General features: G+C 43.8%; 1 protein-coding gene across 1 annotated transcript in view; it reads right to left on the bottom strand.

The window, feature by feature from the left end:
• The window catches only part of CHN1 (chimerin 1), a 92,063-nt gene extending 83,456 nt beyond the window's left edge, over positions 1-8,607 (bottom strand). Inside the window, exon 1 of the mRNA XM_054278458.1 lies at positions 8,433-8,607. Coding sequence (XP_054134433.1) covers positions 8,433-8,544 — 112 coding nt within the window. The 5' untranslated portion in view covers positions 8,545-8,607. The remainder of the gene's footprint in view (positions 1-8,432) is intronic.
• Positions 8,608-16,440: the final 7,833 nt, after the last annotated feature.

Below are 16,440 nucleotides of genomic sequence, written 5' to 3'. Positions count from 1 at the left end.
ACCCAACCACATGATGTGGTCAGCACAGCCAGATCCTGCCAGCTGCACCAAAGCTGGATGTGACAGCGGCTTCCTCACAGAACTGACAGAGGCCAAAAGAAACCTACCTGCTCGCTGTGAGCGGGAAAGTCCAGCCTGCAACCTCTTCAGAGGGCCACTACCAGAGAATGCAGTTTTCCTAATGCATTCTCCCAAGGGACTAAGCTTTGGTCACATGAAAAACAGACCACTTTATCACATCCCATCAGCATTAAGAACATTTTAACCAAAAGCAAACCAGCCCCAACATGACCAGTGTTCCATGATGCTAATCACAGAACAGCTGATAAGGTCATGAAAATAAATTCAGAGATGAACATATCAAAATATATCACAGAAATTAGACTCACAAATGAATAAATATAATTTTATGAGCACAATTTCCAATAACATTCAAATCACTTCATATATATCATTATCATTTTATATATCTTTTTCATTCAGAGTGCTGCAAATGTCAAATGCCAACCAATTCTTACACATTCACAGAGGCTGCTGCACACACAGCAACACCATTGGCTTCCAGCTGGGTGTGACCAACCTCCCTCCCTCCTCCCGACTAGAACCAGGACAATGACCCATCACTCACTCCATGCACAGCCAAACTCTCAGAACAAGACAGAGAACTACAGAAACTCTTCCCAGCATCTTCCTGGGCATGGCCAGGGAGGGTGCCTGAGGCCCAGATGCCGTGCAATTACCAAGTCCTGGCTATACGGTTAAATGCTTTAGAAGATCAAATATTTCAGAGACCTTAAATGGTACTTGCTGTCTTACATAACAAGAGTTCTATTATCATTATAGTGCAAGGATTCCATACCGCCAGAGTTTTGTGCCTCCTCGATGATTCTTGTAGGCATCTCCTCTAAGCACTGACTCTTCCTGGTCCTTGCAGCAGCCACCTGACTCCAGTTCCCACCAATCCATTCTTTTATACCACTCCACCAATCCATTCTTTTATACCACTTGTTCTTATTGGCCACAGGTGTGGCCTGTTAAGATCAGGCCTGCTCCTGATCTGTAGTAATTGGTCCAGCTGCAACTCGTTGGGGGGTAAGATTACATTCTATACGACCTTCATTCACCCATACTGTATCCCCCTATAGTACTCTTCCTTGTTTCAACACATACTCCAAAAAGCAACATCTAGAGGGTTTTTAACTTTCTGTCATCATTTGTGAAGAAGCACAAGCCAGATACAATCCATGGCACTGAAAGAATAACTGAGGCACGTGATGATTTTATGAGGGAGGAGGAAGCATCTCATCTTCTGCTAATAACTACAGAAGAGCCCTTGGGCCAGTCTCGGGGCTGTTTTGTTTCCTTGTGAGGACATTTGTGTGCAGAACTGTACAACCTCTGTCCACAGGGTGGAGCAGCTCAGCAGCCTGAGCTGTGCATGCTACACCCCACGCTCAGAAAAAACTGAACTGTCCAACAATGCTCGTTCAGCTTAGACTGCACAGAGCACTTACCCATGTCTGCACCCTGGGGGATCCTGATTAATCTGCCTTTATTCAACAAAAATGGCACAGCCTTCCAAAAGGCTTGTGCTTTGAGTTTACTACTAGAGCAGTATTTAAATTATGACTATAGTACTGCCACTGTGAGTACACACAAACTTTTCTGGACAGAAATGTGCTTTCTGTCAATGGAAAACTTTTTGTACACCTGAAAAAAGCAGGTAAGACCTCTTGAAGAGAATTAATGACAGAATAAAGTCCCAAAACCTGACAAAGCAAAAAAGCATCAACTGAGTCCAAAACAAACAGAAGAAATCCCACATTTACACCTGGAGCATCAGCCCTTGGCCAATGTAAAGTGTACATCAGGAAACTTTCCTAGATCCTCACATTCAGTGTGTCTTTCACTTCAACATCATCAGATGAGATTCTGTGTTACACTGTCTCCATTCTTAGTGGATCTGCTGGTGTCAAGGAGGAAAAGGATGCAATTGTTCAATGATCAGCAAAAGAGAATCTCCTTGGAGAAAATTAAAAAATCTCACCTTAATTCATTACTTGAGCACACAACTGGACATGTCCTTTCCAGTTGCAGCAACAATCCTCAAACTTCTGATTTCTTTAGATTCTTATTCTAATACAGCTGAAAGGAAATGCAATTTTATACTAGCCACTATGTGAAGCACACTTCTAAGCATTAAGCTGAGAAGCCATGACTCAAATTTTTTCATCCTTGTCTATACTCTTAGTGTCACTTCTCTGGTATTTTGATCAATTTATACCAATTTACTAGTTAATAGATCCTATACAGGTTTTTTTTTTTTTTGATTGCATTGCTGGCAAAACCTTTTCAAGCCTGCTCTCCTTATTTGTTTCATTAGGTTCTGTAAATCATGAAAGGTTAGCACAGCACCTAGGAGAAAATGTTCTTATGACTCTCAGCACCTGGACACTTCCCCTCCCAGACACATGAATGGGAGTTGCAAGGTCTAGTTTCTCTCTAAAATAGTTTCAATTTTTAACAAATCACCTTCATTTTTAAATGTTACAAAACCCCAAACCTAAACATTGTACTAATATCCCTAAATAGCTTCATCTAATTAGACTATTTGTAGTTCCCATTGTGACTAGATGTTGAATTGCTTAAATGCCCTCTAAAATTAGCTTGTTATCAGTCAGTACTGAGTGAACCCAAGTATTTTAAGCAAGGGCTAACCACTTCAAGAGTATCTGTTGCAACCAGGTTAAAAACATCACTTTGAATTCACTGCCGTTCTGCTGAAAAAGACCTAGCACAGGCAGCGCCACATGGGATATGTACTCACTTTGTTGCTCACCTTATGCTCTTCAAACAGTTTTCAGTTTTTTCCTTTCTCTTTGGCCTAGAAGCATCCATGATAGGTGCCATTCCTATCATTCTACCTTTATGTTCCCTGTAGTGACAAAAACCCTACTATAAATGTCCCAATTCCATGAACAAGATTCCATTACCTACTACAGGTAAGGAACATATTCAGAGACTTTTCTGGTACAACTGGACTCTTGAGTTAAGGGGCTCTGTCAATAAACTTCACAATCACAGGTAGCCACAAGTTGTAAGCATAGCCCAGGGCCAAATATAGAGAAGAACTTGAATTGCAGGTGATCTGTTTATTTCCTGCTCTTAGAAAGCTCTGCACACAAGACAAGAAATGAGCACATTAATTTTTGAGTATTTCCTATTCTACAGAAAATCTGCAGCATTATCTGTTGTGAACGATTTATCAGAGGAGCACTTATGGTCTCTGTACCTGTGCCAACCAAGCACTCTAAAAATTAATGCCCTTTCTCAAGCAAAGAAAACATTTATTTAGAGAAAAATGTCTCTCTTTAAGACTGACACATTAGAAAATATGTGCTTGAACCAACATAAGTATATCCTACCTTTTGGAGCAGCCATGAGCCAGTAAGCACAGTCTGCATGGAGAACACTAATCACAGATGCACAGAACTTGAAACAGTAATTTGTTAATTATTATTTCAAGTATGGAAAAACTTATTTCAAAAGGTTCACTTCATACCCATAGTAGAAAATAGTCATAGAAAATGAACTCCGTGCAGGACAACATCAGAGCTCACAGCCACGGAAGCAATTCTGCTAAGTGAGCAAATCAGTATTTATGAGCTCTTCCAGAAATGCATGGACACCTGAAACAGAGGGATCATTGGCTTCTCAGCCCCTGCCCTTTCTGCTTGTAGCAGTGTATTGCTTGTTTCTTTTATTCTGATATTTTCCCTATAGATTTCTCTAAAAACTGCTCTTTTTCATCATCTCCTTATAAAACCATATCTGTCATGCTGACTACAGCTCTGTCTCTAATCCCATTCAGCTGTAGCCACTCATCAGAGTGCAAGCACTTTGAAGATTAAAAGAGAATTGCTTAGTTTCTCATTTCTTAACCACCAACACTCAGGGATGAGTTTTTATCCATTGGCAGGCTCCGAGCAAGAAGGCAAGAGCACGGATAACTAGTGACAAATATGTCCATGAAGATCTCTCCTGGCTGTTTTGAAATGTCCTCCTTTGTTCACACAAGAGAGTTGATGAGCAAATAAATGAACAGGAAGGGAATTCATAAAAGACAAGGACAACTCGCAAGCACTAAACATAACAAAACTATTTTTCTTTCAAAGTACAATGTTGACTTTCTTTGAACACTTTTCAGGATATTCAAAGACACAAGGAAACAGTGGGATAACTTAATACTTCCCCTCCTTTTCCCTCTATGTTGTTTGTTATCTTTCCAATAGTTGAGTCATCCAAGTGGAATAACAGCGTGCACCTCAGCCCTGTCACTATGCAATCTCACATCTTAGGGTATTAACAGATGGCTTTAGGAAGTCTAGCCATAGGAACGTGACCGATTGCTTTTCCTGTCCCTAGGAAGCTGCTACCCTGCAGGGATTCAGCACAGCAGGACTGGTGGGCATCCCTGAGCCACCTCTGCTAAACCAGGCAAGTAGCTTCAGCCCAAAGGCTGGGCATGCAGCCACCAGACTGTGCTGAGATGGCAGAGAATGGCTCATACACCATTCCAGCTGCTGCACCAGGCAGCAAGAAACAGCAGAGAGAAAAAGGAGGCTACACCTATAATCACCACAACTTCTATTGGTAACAACAGGACTGTGCTGTAAAAGGAAAAACAGCAATAAAACTGGACATCTGCTCAGGTTCCAGACATTCACACACACTGCATGTGCAAATGCACACTTTGTGTGGAATAAAACGAATTTAAAATCCCACTGACTCTTAATAAACAATTCACATGGATATCAAACCTATTGCATCTATTACTTGCAACAAACAAAAGAACCGGACAGAAATTTTTTTCTACTTCTCAGAGAAATTGACTGTTTTCCAGTCCTTTGCTCATGCAGTCCTTGTGCAGGACCTGCTTTCCACTGCTAGATCAAACTTGCATTCCAAGTGCTTGGCCACTGGAACACAAACTGAATGTTCTGGTGAAACCCTGCTTTGCTGGCACCATGAAAAGGCGTAGCACATATGGGTGACCACCTATGGTCACAACAGGCTATTTCTGCCATTGCAACTTTGTCACACAGTCATTGAATATCCTGAGTTGGATCCCAAAAGGATCTTGGAGCCCGAGTTCTGGCCCTGAACAGGCCAAAATCACAGCAAACATCTGTGAGTGTTAACCCTGTGGAACTATGAACCCTGCTGGGGTGACACACTGCCTGAAGCAGCCAGCATGACTGAGGTAACAGAGGTATGTCTCCAGCTAACAACTTCCAGGCTCTCCCATTGCTAATTCCAACAGGGGCTGCTCTTCCTCTTCCCATTTGTGGGGCAGCTGAACTCCTCTTTCCCATCACCCACATCACAGACCCATCATCTGTACCAGGGAACACGGGCAGCCCCCTACACACCTTCCATACAGCCAGCTGTCAGCACAGGGCATCTTGGAAGGGCATGGCTGAGAGACAATGACAGGATGAAGAAAAGAATTTCAAAATAACTAAAACTGATGAAATGAAGGGTCTTAATGTTTTTCGTCCCTTGTACTTTATTGCTGCATCATAATCTTGCCAAGAGCCTGTAACTGAAAAGGGTGAGGGACCCCTTAGGCTTTATGTTAATTGATGTTACTTGTTAATACTAGAAACTCTTTTCACAACCAACTTTCCCAGGAGTGTCAAGCTGCCACCCAAAGGTGAGGACTGCAGGCAGTGCTCCTGTGGCTATGTGGGCTGCTCTGACGACAATGGCAAAGGGCAGCCTCCAACAGGACCTGACTTCCACCCTCCTGATAAGCGTGTCCCTGCTAACCCAGGATCTGCAACAATGCCAGCCTGGTCTCCAGACTGTCCCCTTCTAGCAGAGTCTTTGCACTATGCACTGAACGAGCCATAAAACACTCCCTAGAGCACGCTATGACACTGCCCAACCCTCTCCTCTCCCTTGCTGTGCACATACAAGCACACACTGATTGAAAGGCACCCAGGAAACTTCGGGAATCTCCTCGCCCAACAAAGTTTACATGGCAATTTATGTCAAATTTTACATGCTTTTGGAGCACAACTTATTAGAATCAGCCTGAGAATGGTGAAATTTGGTTCAGTGTGATAGGTCATTATGGGCTAGGGAAAATAAAAATGCAATATTGAGCCTAGCATTTACGTGAGCGAGTAGAACCAAAGAAACCACTCTCCTGAGATCTGTTGCTCAGGACAATTTTATCAGTATAAGATAGATGTGAATTTAAAATGGTACAGTTACAGCTGCTTAATGCCTTAAAACGGATAAATTAATTCAGACATTTAATTTGCCTTTCCTCAAATTTGCTGATATTGCTTTGGTGGGAGGTTACATTGAAATAAACAAACCCCCCCTCTTTTGTGGGTTATATTTTTAATGATTTACTACAGGTCAGCTCCAGTGCAGTAACTGAAAATGTAACTATCCATCAGCAGCCAACATTTATAATAAAGGCTGAACACCGTTCCTGAAGCTCAAAGCAAGCACGCTGTAGTCTGTCTTTGTTATGTGCTGAGACAAAGTGTGCCAAGCCACCCCACTCAGAGGACTCACAGCAACACAGTAAGCTGTGCTAGCTCAACCATGAATTAATCACAACCACATCTGCAAAGATACTGCACTCACATACACTTCTGCATTTACACAACTCACACACTTGCATCCTTAGTTTAAGACATACTGTTAAGCTTTTACATTTGTGAAAGGCATCACATTCATTTGTTGATGCATATGAGCCATATTTGTTGCACTGTTTTATTGTCACTTTTTGTTTTCTTAAAAGGGTGCAATCCTGAGGTTTACCCTCAGCAAGATAATGTTTAAAAACTAGACAGACAGAGCAGAGCACCCCACTCTATCTCCTCTTGACTCATTATCTTTTACATGTATCAATGACATTTACTGTAACAACAGATGTGATAACACACAAAACCACCAAGTTACTTTGTAATGCAAATTTGTATTAATAGAATATGTCATGCAGTCAATCAAAGACATACAAATTGGAAAAGAATCACATAAGTTTAAAAAAAAAAGTACCTGATATAGGATGCCACTTTCTTTAAAAGTTAAAATTAAAAAATTCTTCATTTTTGCAGACAAAGATTATAATGACACTCAGCATGGAGAATGTGTGTATTTCAGCCTAATTTTTTTTTTTTTTTCTGTTAGGGAAAACGACAATATTTACCTTCAGCGCCAGTGTAACAAACTACATCTTTTCAAACAATCAAATTCAAAATGATACAATGTAACATAAACAGCGGGCGTTTTTTCCCAAAAGGGCCAATCTGCCATTTGATCTCTGCGTTCACTTTCACTTCTAAGTTAAAGAGCTTGATCCTCACCCCACGCCTGACAACCTGCAGGGCCCCCCTACCTGCAGCTCCTCAAGTCCCGTGAACTCAGAGACGAGATCAGACATAAAACAACAGAGACGGTTTACTCTGACCTGTGAACCCTTGGCATCCTGAAAAACTCGAGCAGGAAATAGAAATATGGGAGACAGCACTGTAGCTAAACCCAACACAGCACAGATTTTATTTGCAGGGAGCTATCTTGCAACACGTGCTAAACTTCTTAGATAGGGTTCAATATGCAGGATAATATAGCAAGTGTCAATTTTTAAGAAAACCCAAAAAGATGGTTTTAGTCTTCTAAGAAATTGTACCAGTCCAAGAATCAGGAAATCAATGAAAGCAAGCCATTTGTTTACATATGAAATGAAATTCACAGTCTAAACACAACGAACAGACTTAACATCCTCTATTCACTAGAAATCACTCGTGGTGGCGAGCTTCTTTCAAGAAAGGGTATCCCGATTATCCTGTTAACTCTGCACTGACCTTAGCTGTACTCATTTCTGTTTTCCTTTCATTGCTGCATTTACCTCATGTTGCCAGACACAATTTGAAACCTTTTTGTTTGTTTGCCCGCCGTAAAATTGCTCACGTTAGGCACAAGCAAGCCTAATTCAATAACGTTGAATTGGCAGAACCCACATGTTCAACAGTTTAAACTAGAGTTTTCTCCAGCCGGTTCCCACCGCAGCCGGGCACGGCCAGAGCCGCGCTCCCGAGCCTCCTTTGCCGGGCTGCCCGCGGCCGGGAGGCACCGGCTCCCGCGGGAGCAGCGCCCGTGTCCGCGGCGCTCCGGGGATCCCCGGCCGGCCCGTGGCTCCGGCACAGCCCCTCGGCTGCGGGGCTCCCGAGGCACCCCAACTTTTCCGTGCCGGTCGCAGGGAGCCCCCGCGGGGCCGCCCCTCCGGGGTGATTCCCGCGGCCCCGGGCCCGGCCCTGCGGGCGGCGCCCACGCCCAGGCGCGGCCGCGCCGCAGACAATGGGGGCGGCAGCCCCGCGCCCGCCGGGCCGAGGCGGCGGCGCTTCACTCACCGAACAAGGTCAGAGCCATCGCGGCGGCGGCGGCGGCGGGGCGGGCCCGGGGGGCGGCGGGGGCTGGCCGGGCGGCGCGGCGCTGGCATTGGCGCGGCGGCAGCTCTCGCATCAGCGGCGGGGCGCGCCTGCAACACAAGTTGGGCGCGGGGCTGTCAGCGCGGCACCGGCGGCCGCTGCCACTTGCTGCCGCGGGGCGGGGCGGGCACAGCCCGCAGGGGAGGGGAAGGGAGGGGCCGGGCCGGGCCGTTACGGGCCGGGCCGGGCCGGGCCGGGCCAGGGGTGTCGGGGGACGGTGGCCGGGCACGCGCGGCACTGGGGGCAGCCCGCGCCCGTCCGCCCCCCGCCCGTGCTCACGTTGCGTCCCGCCGCCTCGGGGAGCCATCTTGCGCCGGCACGGCCCGCCTCCGCCCGCCGCGGCCGCCGGGACGGTTCCCATGGCAACGCGGCCGCCGCGCCGCCGGGCACAAAGGGAAGCGCGTCCCGCCCGGGACGGCCCGTGCGAGCCCCGGGCCCAGCCTCGCGCAGCGCTCCGGCCCGGCCCTCGGGCACGGCTGGGGCCGTCCCGGGCCCCGCTGCTCCTCTGAGGAGATGCCCCGTGGAAAGCACCGCTCCCCCGGCCCGTGCCTCCTCGGGCAGGCTGCGCCTGCCTGCTCGGGCAGAAGAGCCAATGGTCCTGTGAAAAACATGACTCCTTAAAGCGAGGTGAAAATTCCCACTTACATGTCAGCAGCGACGAAGAGAGGAAACACATAGATTTCCCCTCAAAATATTTCGCGCGAGAAATTTCAGCCAGCCCAGCTGTCATCGTTTTTCGCTGTCCAGGACTGTAAATTTCAGCGCTAAAAGCGCTCAGTTGAAAAGGCAACAGCGTTCCTGGTGCAACTCGTTTGTGCAGGTGGCATTTCCCGCCTGAAGGCAGAGCCCGGCCGAGGCTGGCACCCCAGCAGCAGAGGCTGGCCAGCCCGTGTGGCCGGCAGCAGCACCGCCACACCCGCAGCCATCCCTCCCTCCCTTCCCCTCACAGGTGCGCGCTGCCAGTTCAAACCCAGCCGCAGCTCGATCCACGCCAATGGAACCGCCGCAGCTGTGCGCATCCGCCACCTCCAGCAGGGGCTCGCAGAGCTCGGCCGGGCTCTGCAGGTGCTGGCTTGGAGGTCGTGGAGCGGGTCCCACCTTCTCCTGGGGCACGGTGGGAGCGGGTCCCACCTTCTCCTGGGGCACGGTGGCGGCGGGGGGGCAGTGGGAAGCCGGCCTGCAAGAGAAGGCTCTCGGCGGAGAAGAGCCCGAAGGAAGAGAAGCGTGTGCATAGGCTGCAATTAGTGGTTTCAGTTCTGTGAGTGCAGCTCAGGGTCAGCAAGTGAATAAAACACCTTTCCTTGCACCAGGCAGATAAAGCATAAAGGCCTGTCTAAAAAACAGGTGGTTTATGCAGTTAGCTGCACGCAGGTGTCCATGTTCAAAATTCTGCCTAATCTTTGTTGTAGAGAATCAGAGGAAAACATTGTGGGGAGTTTTCAGTATATCCAAATATCCTTTAAGACAAAACCATGACATTTGTTATGTCTGTCATATATTTCAAAACATAGGGTTTTATGTTTATGTACTTCACTTAGTGTGCAAAGTTAAAAAAATTAATGTGAGTGATTGTTTCCTTCTTATTATTCCTTCCCAAATAAATTCTAGCATGATGGACCTGATTTTACAAAACATTTTCATTTTGCATGTATAAAGTGCAAATGTTTACTGAACAGATGGATTACCAAGAAATAATATTTCAGTTGCAGGACTAAAAGAAGGTTAAGCCCAGATGAAAACTGGTTTGAAAAAAAGCAATGCAAAAAATCTTTGCAATTCTGCCTACATGATTTGACCTTTGTGTGCACAGAGTGTTTTCCTTGGCTTTTTGGAAATAAGTTGGATCTTCAGATTATTTCCCCCTTACATTTCCTGGAATTAAATCCCAAGCTTTCATTCCAACTTCCTTCAATTAAATGGCCACCTTTTACGCTTCGACTACTCCCAAATGGTTTTTTGCTAACTATTCAACTGCATGTTTACATTAAAAATGCTTTCCTGTTCAGAGTATAAAACTATTTTTCATGATAGGCAGTATGAATACTACAGTTCAGATCAGCCTGAGTGCTTTGATTAGTAATTTCAATTGTCTGATAATGCCTTTGCTGTTTGTGCAGTTATTGCTAAAACCTAGGGAAGCGTGTTGTCATTTCACACTTAGTTACTGTACTTTACTGTGCCTGGAGCAGTGGCTGATCAGAGTTTTCAAAGCAGAGCTCAATCGTTATTTCTGATTAGATTCTTGGCTTGGGAGGATGTTTTGGCCCTGGCTCTGAAGCCTTCGGGAACAGCAGTAGCTTTTGGAAGGAGTTCACCACCAGGCTCACCCCCACGGGTGCTGGCCAGCACGGGGTGTACACATCTGCACCATTGGCACATCTGGCTTCGCAAGGGCCAACAGCCTCAGCACCGCGGGAACAAATCACAGGTGCAAAGCAGAAAAACACATTAGCCCGAAATTCACCAGGCGAAGGTCCCTGCCACCACATCCTGCTTTTGAATGGACTGAAATCCTCTCGGAGATATCTCTTTAATAACAACATTATCTTGAAATTACGTAATGCCTTATCAAGCCAGCACATGTTATGCACAAGCGACAGCAATGCTTTAACCACAGCTCTGGGAATGTCATTAGAAAGGAGCTGGATGTCCCCGGCGCCAGCCCCGCGGCCGTGCGCGGGAGGCAGCGCGGATGGATGCTCGGCAGCACCGGCACAGCTCCCGCCGCCGCCGCTGGGCCCTGCCTGCCCGGAGAGCCAGCTCACAGGTTTGCTCCCTCGCAGGGGAGAGAACAAAAGAGAACCTCGCTGCGCACACCTTGGTTTCAATGGCAGCAAGGGTGAGCTCGGTGTTTTATTCCCCTGGGTCTTCAGCCCTTGAAATGCCCTCCCTTGTGCTATCATCATGCTGTGTAGCAAAGGTGCCATTGTATTTGCCACCTGGTAGGAATATTTGCGGGTGTATCACAAAGTGTGCCTCAAGGCTAAAGGCTCCAGAAAAGAAATAAATGTGTAACGTGCTATTTTCTGGTCTTCTCATTGTCCTTCAGACGTTTCTTGCCTCATCTTTCAAACCTCAAAGTTCTTTAGAAACTGTAGTCAGTTACTACAGCTTCATTATTCATGTAAAATATCATCACTGGGGTTTGGGATTGGTTTCTAGTGTTTGGGTTTTTTTTTATTTTGGCTCCCCTCCTTTTGCTGTCTTGCTCTGGGTGCTGAGCACCATGAGCCCAGTGGTCTATTTTCCAGTGACTTTTCTGTGATCCATCACCTTGTCTGAGAGTCTGGTACAAAATTGCTTCTAATTACTTGACATTTATTCTTCAAACCTTAACTAATGCACTAATCATATACTGATAAATGAGATTTTAAAATTAATCACTGACATTTTTAAAGATTTATACACAACTGTAAAAACAGGTTCCCAGCTAGTAAATATAATGTTGTGTGAAGGAAAAAACCCCAACTCACCGTAAATTAAAGCTGTCCTGTATTAATGGGAAGCAGTAAAAGTGAAGACGTGGTGAGATGTTACCTGATGAATAGGGGTAGCATCTTATCACAGTTACTGTCTTCCTGCTACAGATCCCCTTGACAGGAGGAAAACAGCATTGTAGAAGCCTTGCTATGAGCAGAATTTAATTTAGCTTTTAATGTGTAATTGCTGGAAGTTTGTGGGGCAGGCAGGGAAGTGGCCAAGGGCTGCCTTACCAAGCAGATTTGGTGTTCACAGTATTTGCAATGGAACATTTGCTCCTTGGAAAACAGCAAGGCAGATTTCTACCTCTTGTTCAGTAAGATAAATTCAAGTATTTTAGCTAATTTAAAAGTCATCAATAAAAAGTTTGAAGGCTGACCAGCCAGCTTGCTAGTTATAATTAATATTTATATAGATGACAGTGATTTGAATATAACATCAGGCCTATTACCAAACCCGACAAGGTTTGCAGGCATTGCACATTGCCAAAATTTTGGATAATCTTTCTCCCTTTGAAGAGAAAACTGCCATTTGAGCCTGTCCTTTGGATGATGCTGTTGTTCATTATTAATGGCAAAATCATTTAAGACCGATATTACCCAACACTGTACAGGCACAGAGGAAAAGAATCCTGCATCAACTGTAGCACCTATGAACAACCTTTGCAAATCAGACATAATCAGTGTTTTACTAGGATCTACGCTAGTCTGTAGATTTTTGAGGTATTTTTTTTTCTTTTATTGTCAGTGTACAGACTAGCAAGATAACAGTTATTAGGAAGAACTTGCATCTTGAATTTTTTGATCATTGCTGAAGAAAGGGAGATATGTATAACATCCACCACAGCTCCTGTTTTAAATCACAAAATCACAACTACCATATCAGACACTCACATTTGGCATTCTATCCTGATCCACATGAGTTGCACTATGTCCACACAACAACTGAGAGCAGCTTGGTACACAGTGCATAGTGTACATCAGTGAAATGAAAAATGGGCTTAACATACCTGCTTTTGGCTCTCTGGGTCATGAAAAAATGTTTGACAGAAATAGGTGACAATAACAACCTTTAGATTTGGATTTTTTTTTCTGGTTACAGTAGAAGTGAATGCCTTAAGATCTAAGGGGAAGAGCACATGAGCACAGTCTTAATTTTAAAACTAAACTAATGCTTTTTACTTGAAATCTAAAGAATGTGCTGTGTTTAGACGGATGTTAGGAGAAATTATGTTTTGAATGGAAGTGCATCAAAGGAAAAAAGCTCCCTCTTGCCTGTGTTTCCTGAACAAAGTCCTTCATGAAAGAATTCTTAAGGAATTTTACACCATGACTGCACTTAATTGGATTTCTGAGATGAGCACAAATGTGTGAGAATTACATCATAAACAGGTACTGTGCATAGGATATAGCTGATGCTACCTGTGTAGCAGGTAGCAAAATAATTTGATCTTAAACTTTGATGCTGACATGCACACCATTTCTCTTGAAGCAGGTTCCAGGTGATGTTTAGAGCTAACAGTATCAAAGCTGTTTATAATTGCAAAAGGCTTGTTTGCTTTTTTCCCCATTTGCAGCTGCTCTGAATGCACTTTAACACAGACTTTTTATGAGCTTTCTAACTGCTCATGTGCACACTCACTGGCATATCCCATAAGCATACACTTCTAATGTGAAATCAGTAACAAAATTATTAAAATACTATGAAATCTCAAATTGCTTGCAATTTTGCTTAGATATAAGAACCACATACTTTGCATTACATTTTCTAAGAATCCTGTGTAAGAGACACAATATGGTTTTGATTTCTCGTTTTATTAAGTGAAATGAACAGGCTAATTAAAGAAATTCCAGGAAGTTTCTGCTTTCTGTCTCCTAGGGAAAAGCCTCAAGTGTCAAAGGAGATAATACTCATGGCTATAAAACATCCAAGTGTGTTTATACTGGCTATAAAATGCAGCTTATTCCTTCTATTTAACTTGCGCAATTTTTTGGTTTTATACCATGCTTAGAAACTCATATTAAGCATCAGTTGAAGTAGTGCTTCTGTATATTTGGGAAAAACCCCATGGTAATTGCAAGTTAAAAAACAGAAGGCAAGCCACTGGCAAAACAGTCATAGGAATAAACTGTTAAGACTATAATTTCATCCATAAACACTAAAAGCTAAGAACAAACTAGCCATCAAAAAACTTAAAACCCTGCAAGATGCTTCTAGTCCCATCTTTCAAAATGTCTTTGGCTCTGAATGATGGATGATCTTCTACTTGAAGCCTTAAGCTGTGCCACAGAACTGGCAGTGGCTCTGCATGCAATCGGTTGAGCCTTCTAGAACTACTAGACCCACTTCTAGATCTCCTGGATGGATTTGAGGAATTTTTAAAGAAATTGAACCTTCTTATAGCAATTCAGCAATTCTGAAGTGCTGCATAGAACCAAACCACTCTTGGTGCAATTATTAGATTTTCTAGTATCAGTCCCTCAAAAAATTTCTACATTCCTAGAGAAGGCAATGTATGTGTTACTGAAGCCAGTCAAAAATAATGTTTTTATGAGGGTATTAGCTATCCCATGCAACTTGCTTCTCCGACAGAGTTGCACCTTCTAGAGTATTTAGTGTTCTTTGAGAAAATGTCCATGATTCAGATCACATTAAATATTTCGAGGTATTTTACCCTTCACATGAACAAGGATGTGTGGGCCCTGGTAAGACAAACAATATCATATTTGAAGTTGAATTTTATGTAATAGTTTAGAAAAATACATAAGAAATTAAGTCTAGAAACTGTGAGAATTCCCTGCTGTACAGACAGATGCAACCACATTATCAAGGGCCTTTGTAGAACGAGATTTAATGACTTGAAGATACTTCTAAGTCCAAGCCTCAAAATGTTGAGATAGCAGAAGCATAGGATAACTAATCAGAAGTTAAAAAAATCTCTGATACATGTGTTTACTTCCACCAGGAAGACTTTTGAAGGAGCATATAAAACCTTCCAAACAGAGCAGGCAAGCACATGCACTACTGGTACCTTCCTGCTTTACTGCACAGCTAACCCTGTGAGCAGCCAGGTAATGGCAGCAGGGCACAAAAGACAGGAGAGAATAATGTTGGAAATATCTTTCAAGAACATCATTAGCTCTTCAGCATCACAGAGAGATGACATTAACCAAAGCAACTTCAAAGAGCTGAAGGAGATTAAAGTTTTTCCTCTTAATGATTCTAAAGTGTTATTGAAGGGATCAATAGCTCTTCCTGGTAACAAGCAGCTCAAATCAAGTATTCCTGAAGAGGAGATAAACCATTCCTGGAAGTAATAGTGGGATTTAATTAGGATTTGAGGTTTTTCACGATTCATTAATTTATCTGCAAGTATCACAATAGTTTTAGTGAACTGTAAATTTACAATAGTAAATTTCTCCTATGAAAGGAGAAAAATACCTGATGCCTTCTGAGCCCTTAATTGTGCCAAAATACCTTATTTACTATGTCACCCACATAGAGAGAAATCTCTCTTTCCTGTACCTGATGTCACTGTTTTTTACTGGGGGTGGAGGAAAGAAGGAAGACAGAAAAAAACCCGCATTATTTCCCCTTTCTTTAACAATAAAATAATTACATCCCAAGGTGGTGCATGTTTTGCTTATTGTAAACCAAGACACATGGAAAGCCCCTTAGCAAATCAAAACTAAATTAGACTATTACTAAGACTTGGCAACTTTTCAGCTGTGCAAGCAGAAGTTTTATTTTAATCAAAATCAGAGATAACTGATCTTGCAACCTGACTTGCACATCACCACACCAAACTTAGATCTGGAATTCAACCTCATGTATGCAATTGTAAAATCATGCAATTCTCAACAAGGACATAGACAGGAAACTAATTCCTGGTTGAGTCCTTCCCACACTCAGTCTCTAGTGGTTTTTGACACAGAGATATGATACCAATGCTTTCAGTGCAAACACAATGACTTCAGAATTCAGAATTTATCTGCACCAACGAGTCACTGATAAGGGAAGCACGTTCCAAAAAGGTTTGGGTTTGTTTTTTCCTTTTTTCTTAAAGGCCAATAAGTCAAGAAAATACATTTTGAAAAGGACAACCAAGCAAAGCTGTCTGGCAAACCCTGTGCAATATTGCAGGAGCAGAGGGACCCAGGCCCTCACCATTTCTGTGGGATTGCAGCAATGTTTCAGCTGCCACTTTGCTGCTTGTTGTCAGAAAACAGCTTGGACCCCCACAGGAAAACTGCTCTCCTTTCTGCTCCCACATGGATGCATTTTCATGACAAATGTGTCTTAAACTCTTCAAGGGTAAGAAGGGCCAAAAAAAATCCAAGTAGTTTATTGTCTGAATGCTCATATCAAAAGCAATAATCCAGATTATAATGTTATACAATATTAAAATAATTTCCTTCTTGCAGCATATAACCATTAGCCATACAAAGAC

Source organism: Melozone crissalis, unplaced genomic scaffold, assembly GCF_028551555.1.
Source record: "Melozone crissalis strain CALT ecotype California unplaced genomic scaffold, PUWL_Pcris_2 ptg000023l_1, whole genome shotgun sequence".
Taxonomy (NCBI): Eukaryota; Metazoa; Chordata; class Aves; order Passeriformes; family Passerellidae; genus Melozone; species Melozone crissalis.
The sequence above is the reverse complement of the archived record's forward strand: the minus strand, read 5'-3'. Positions and strand labels throughout refer to the sequence as shown.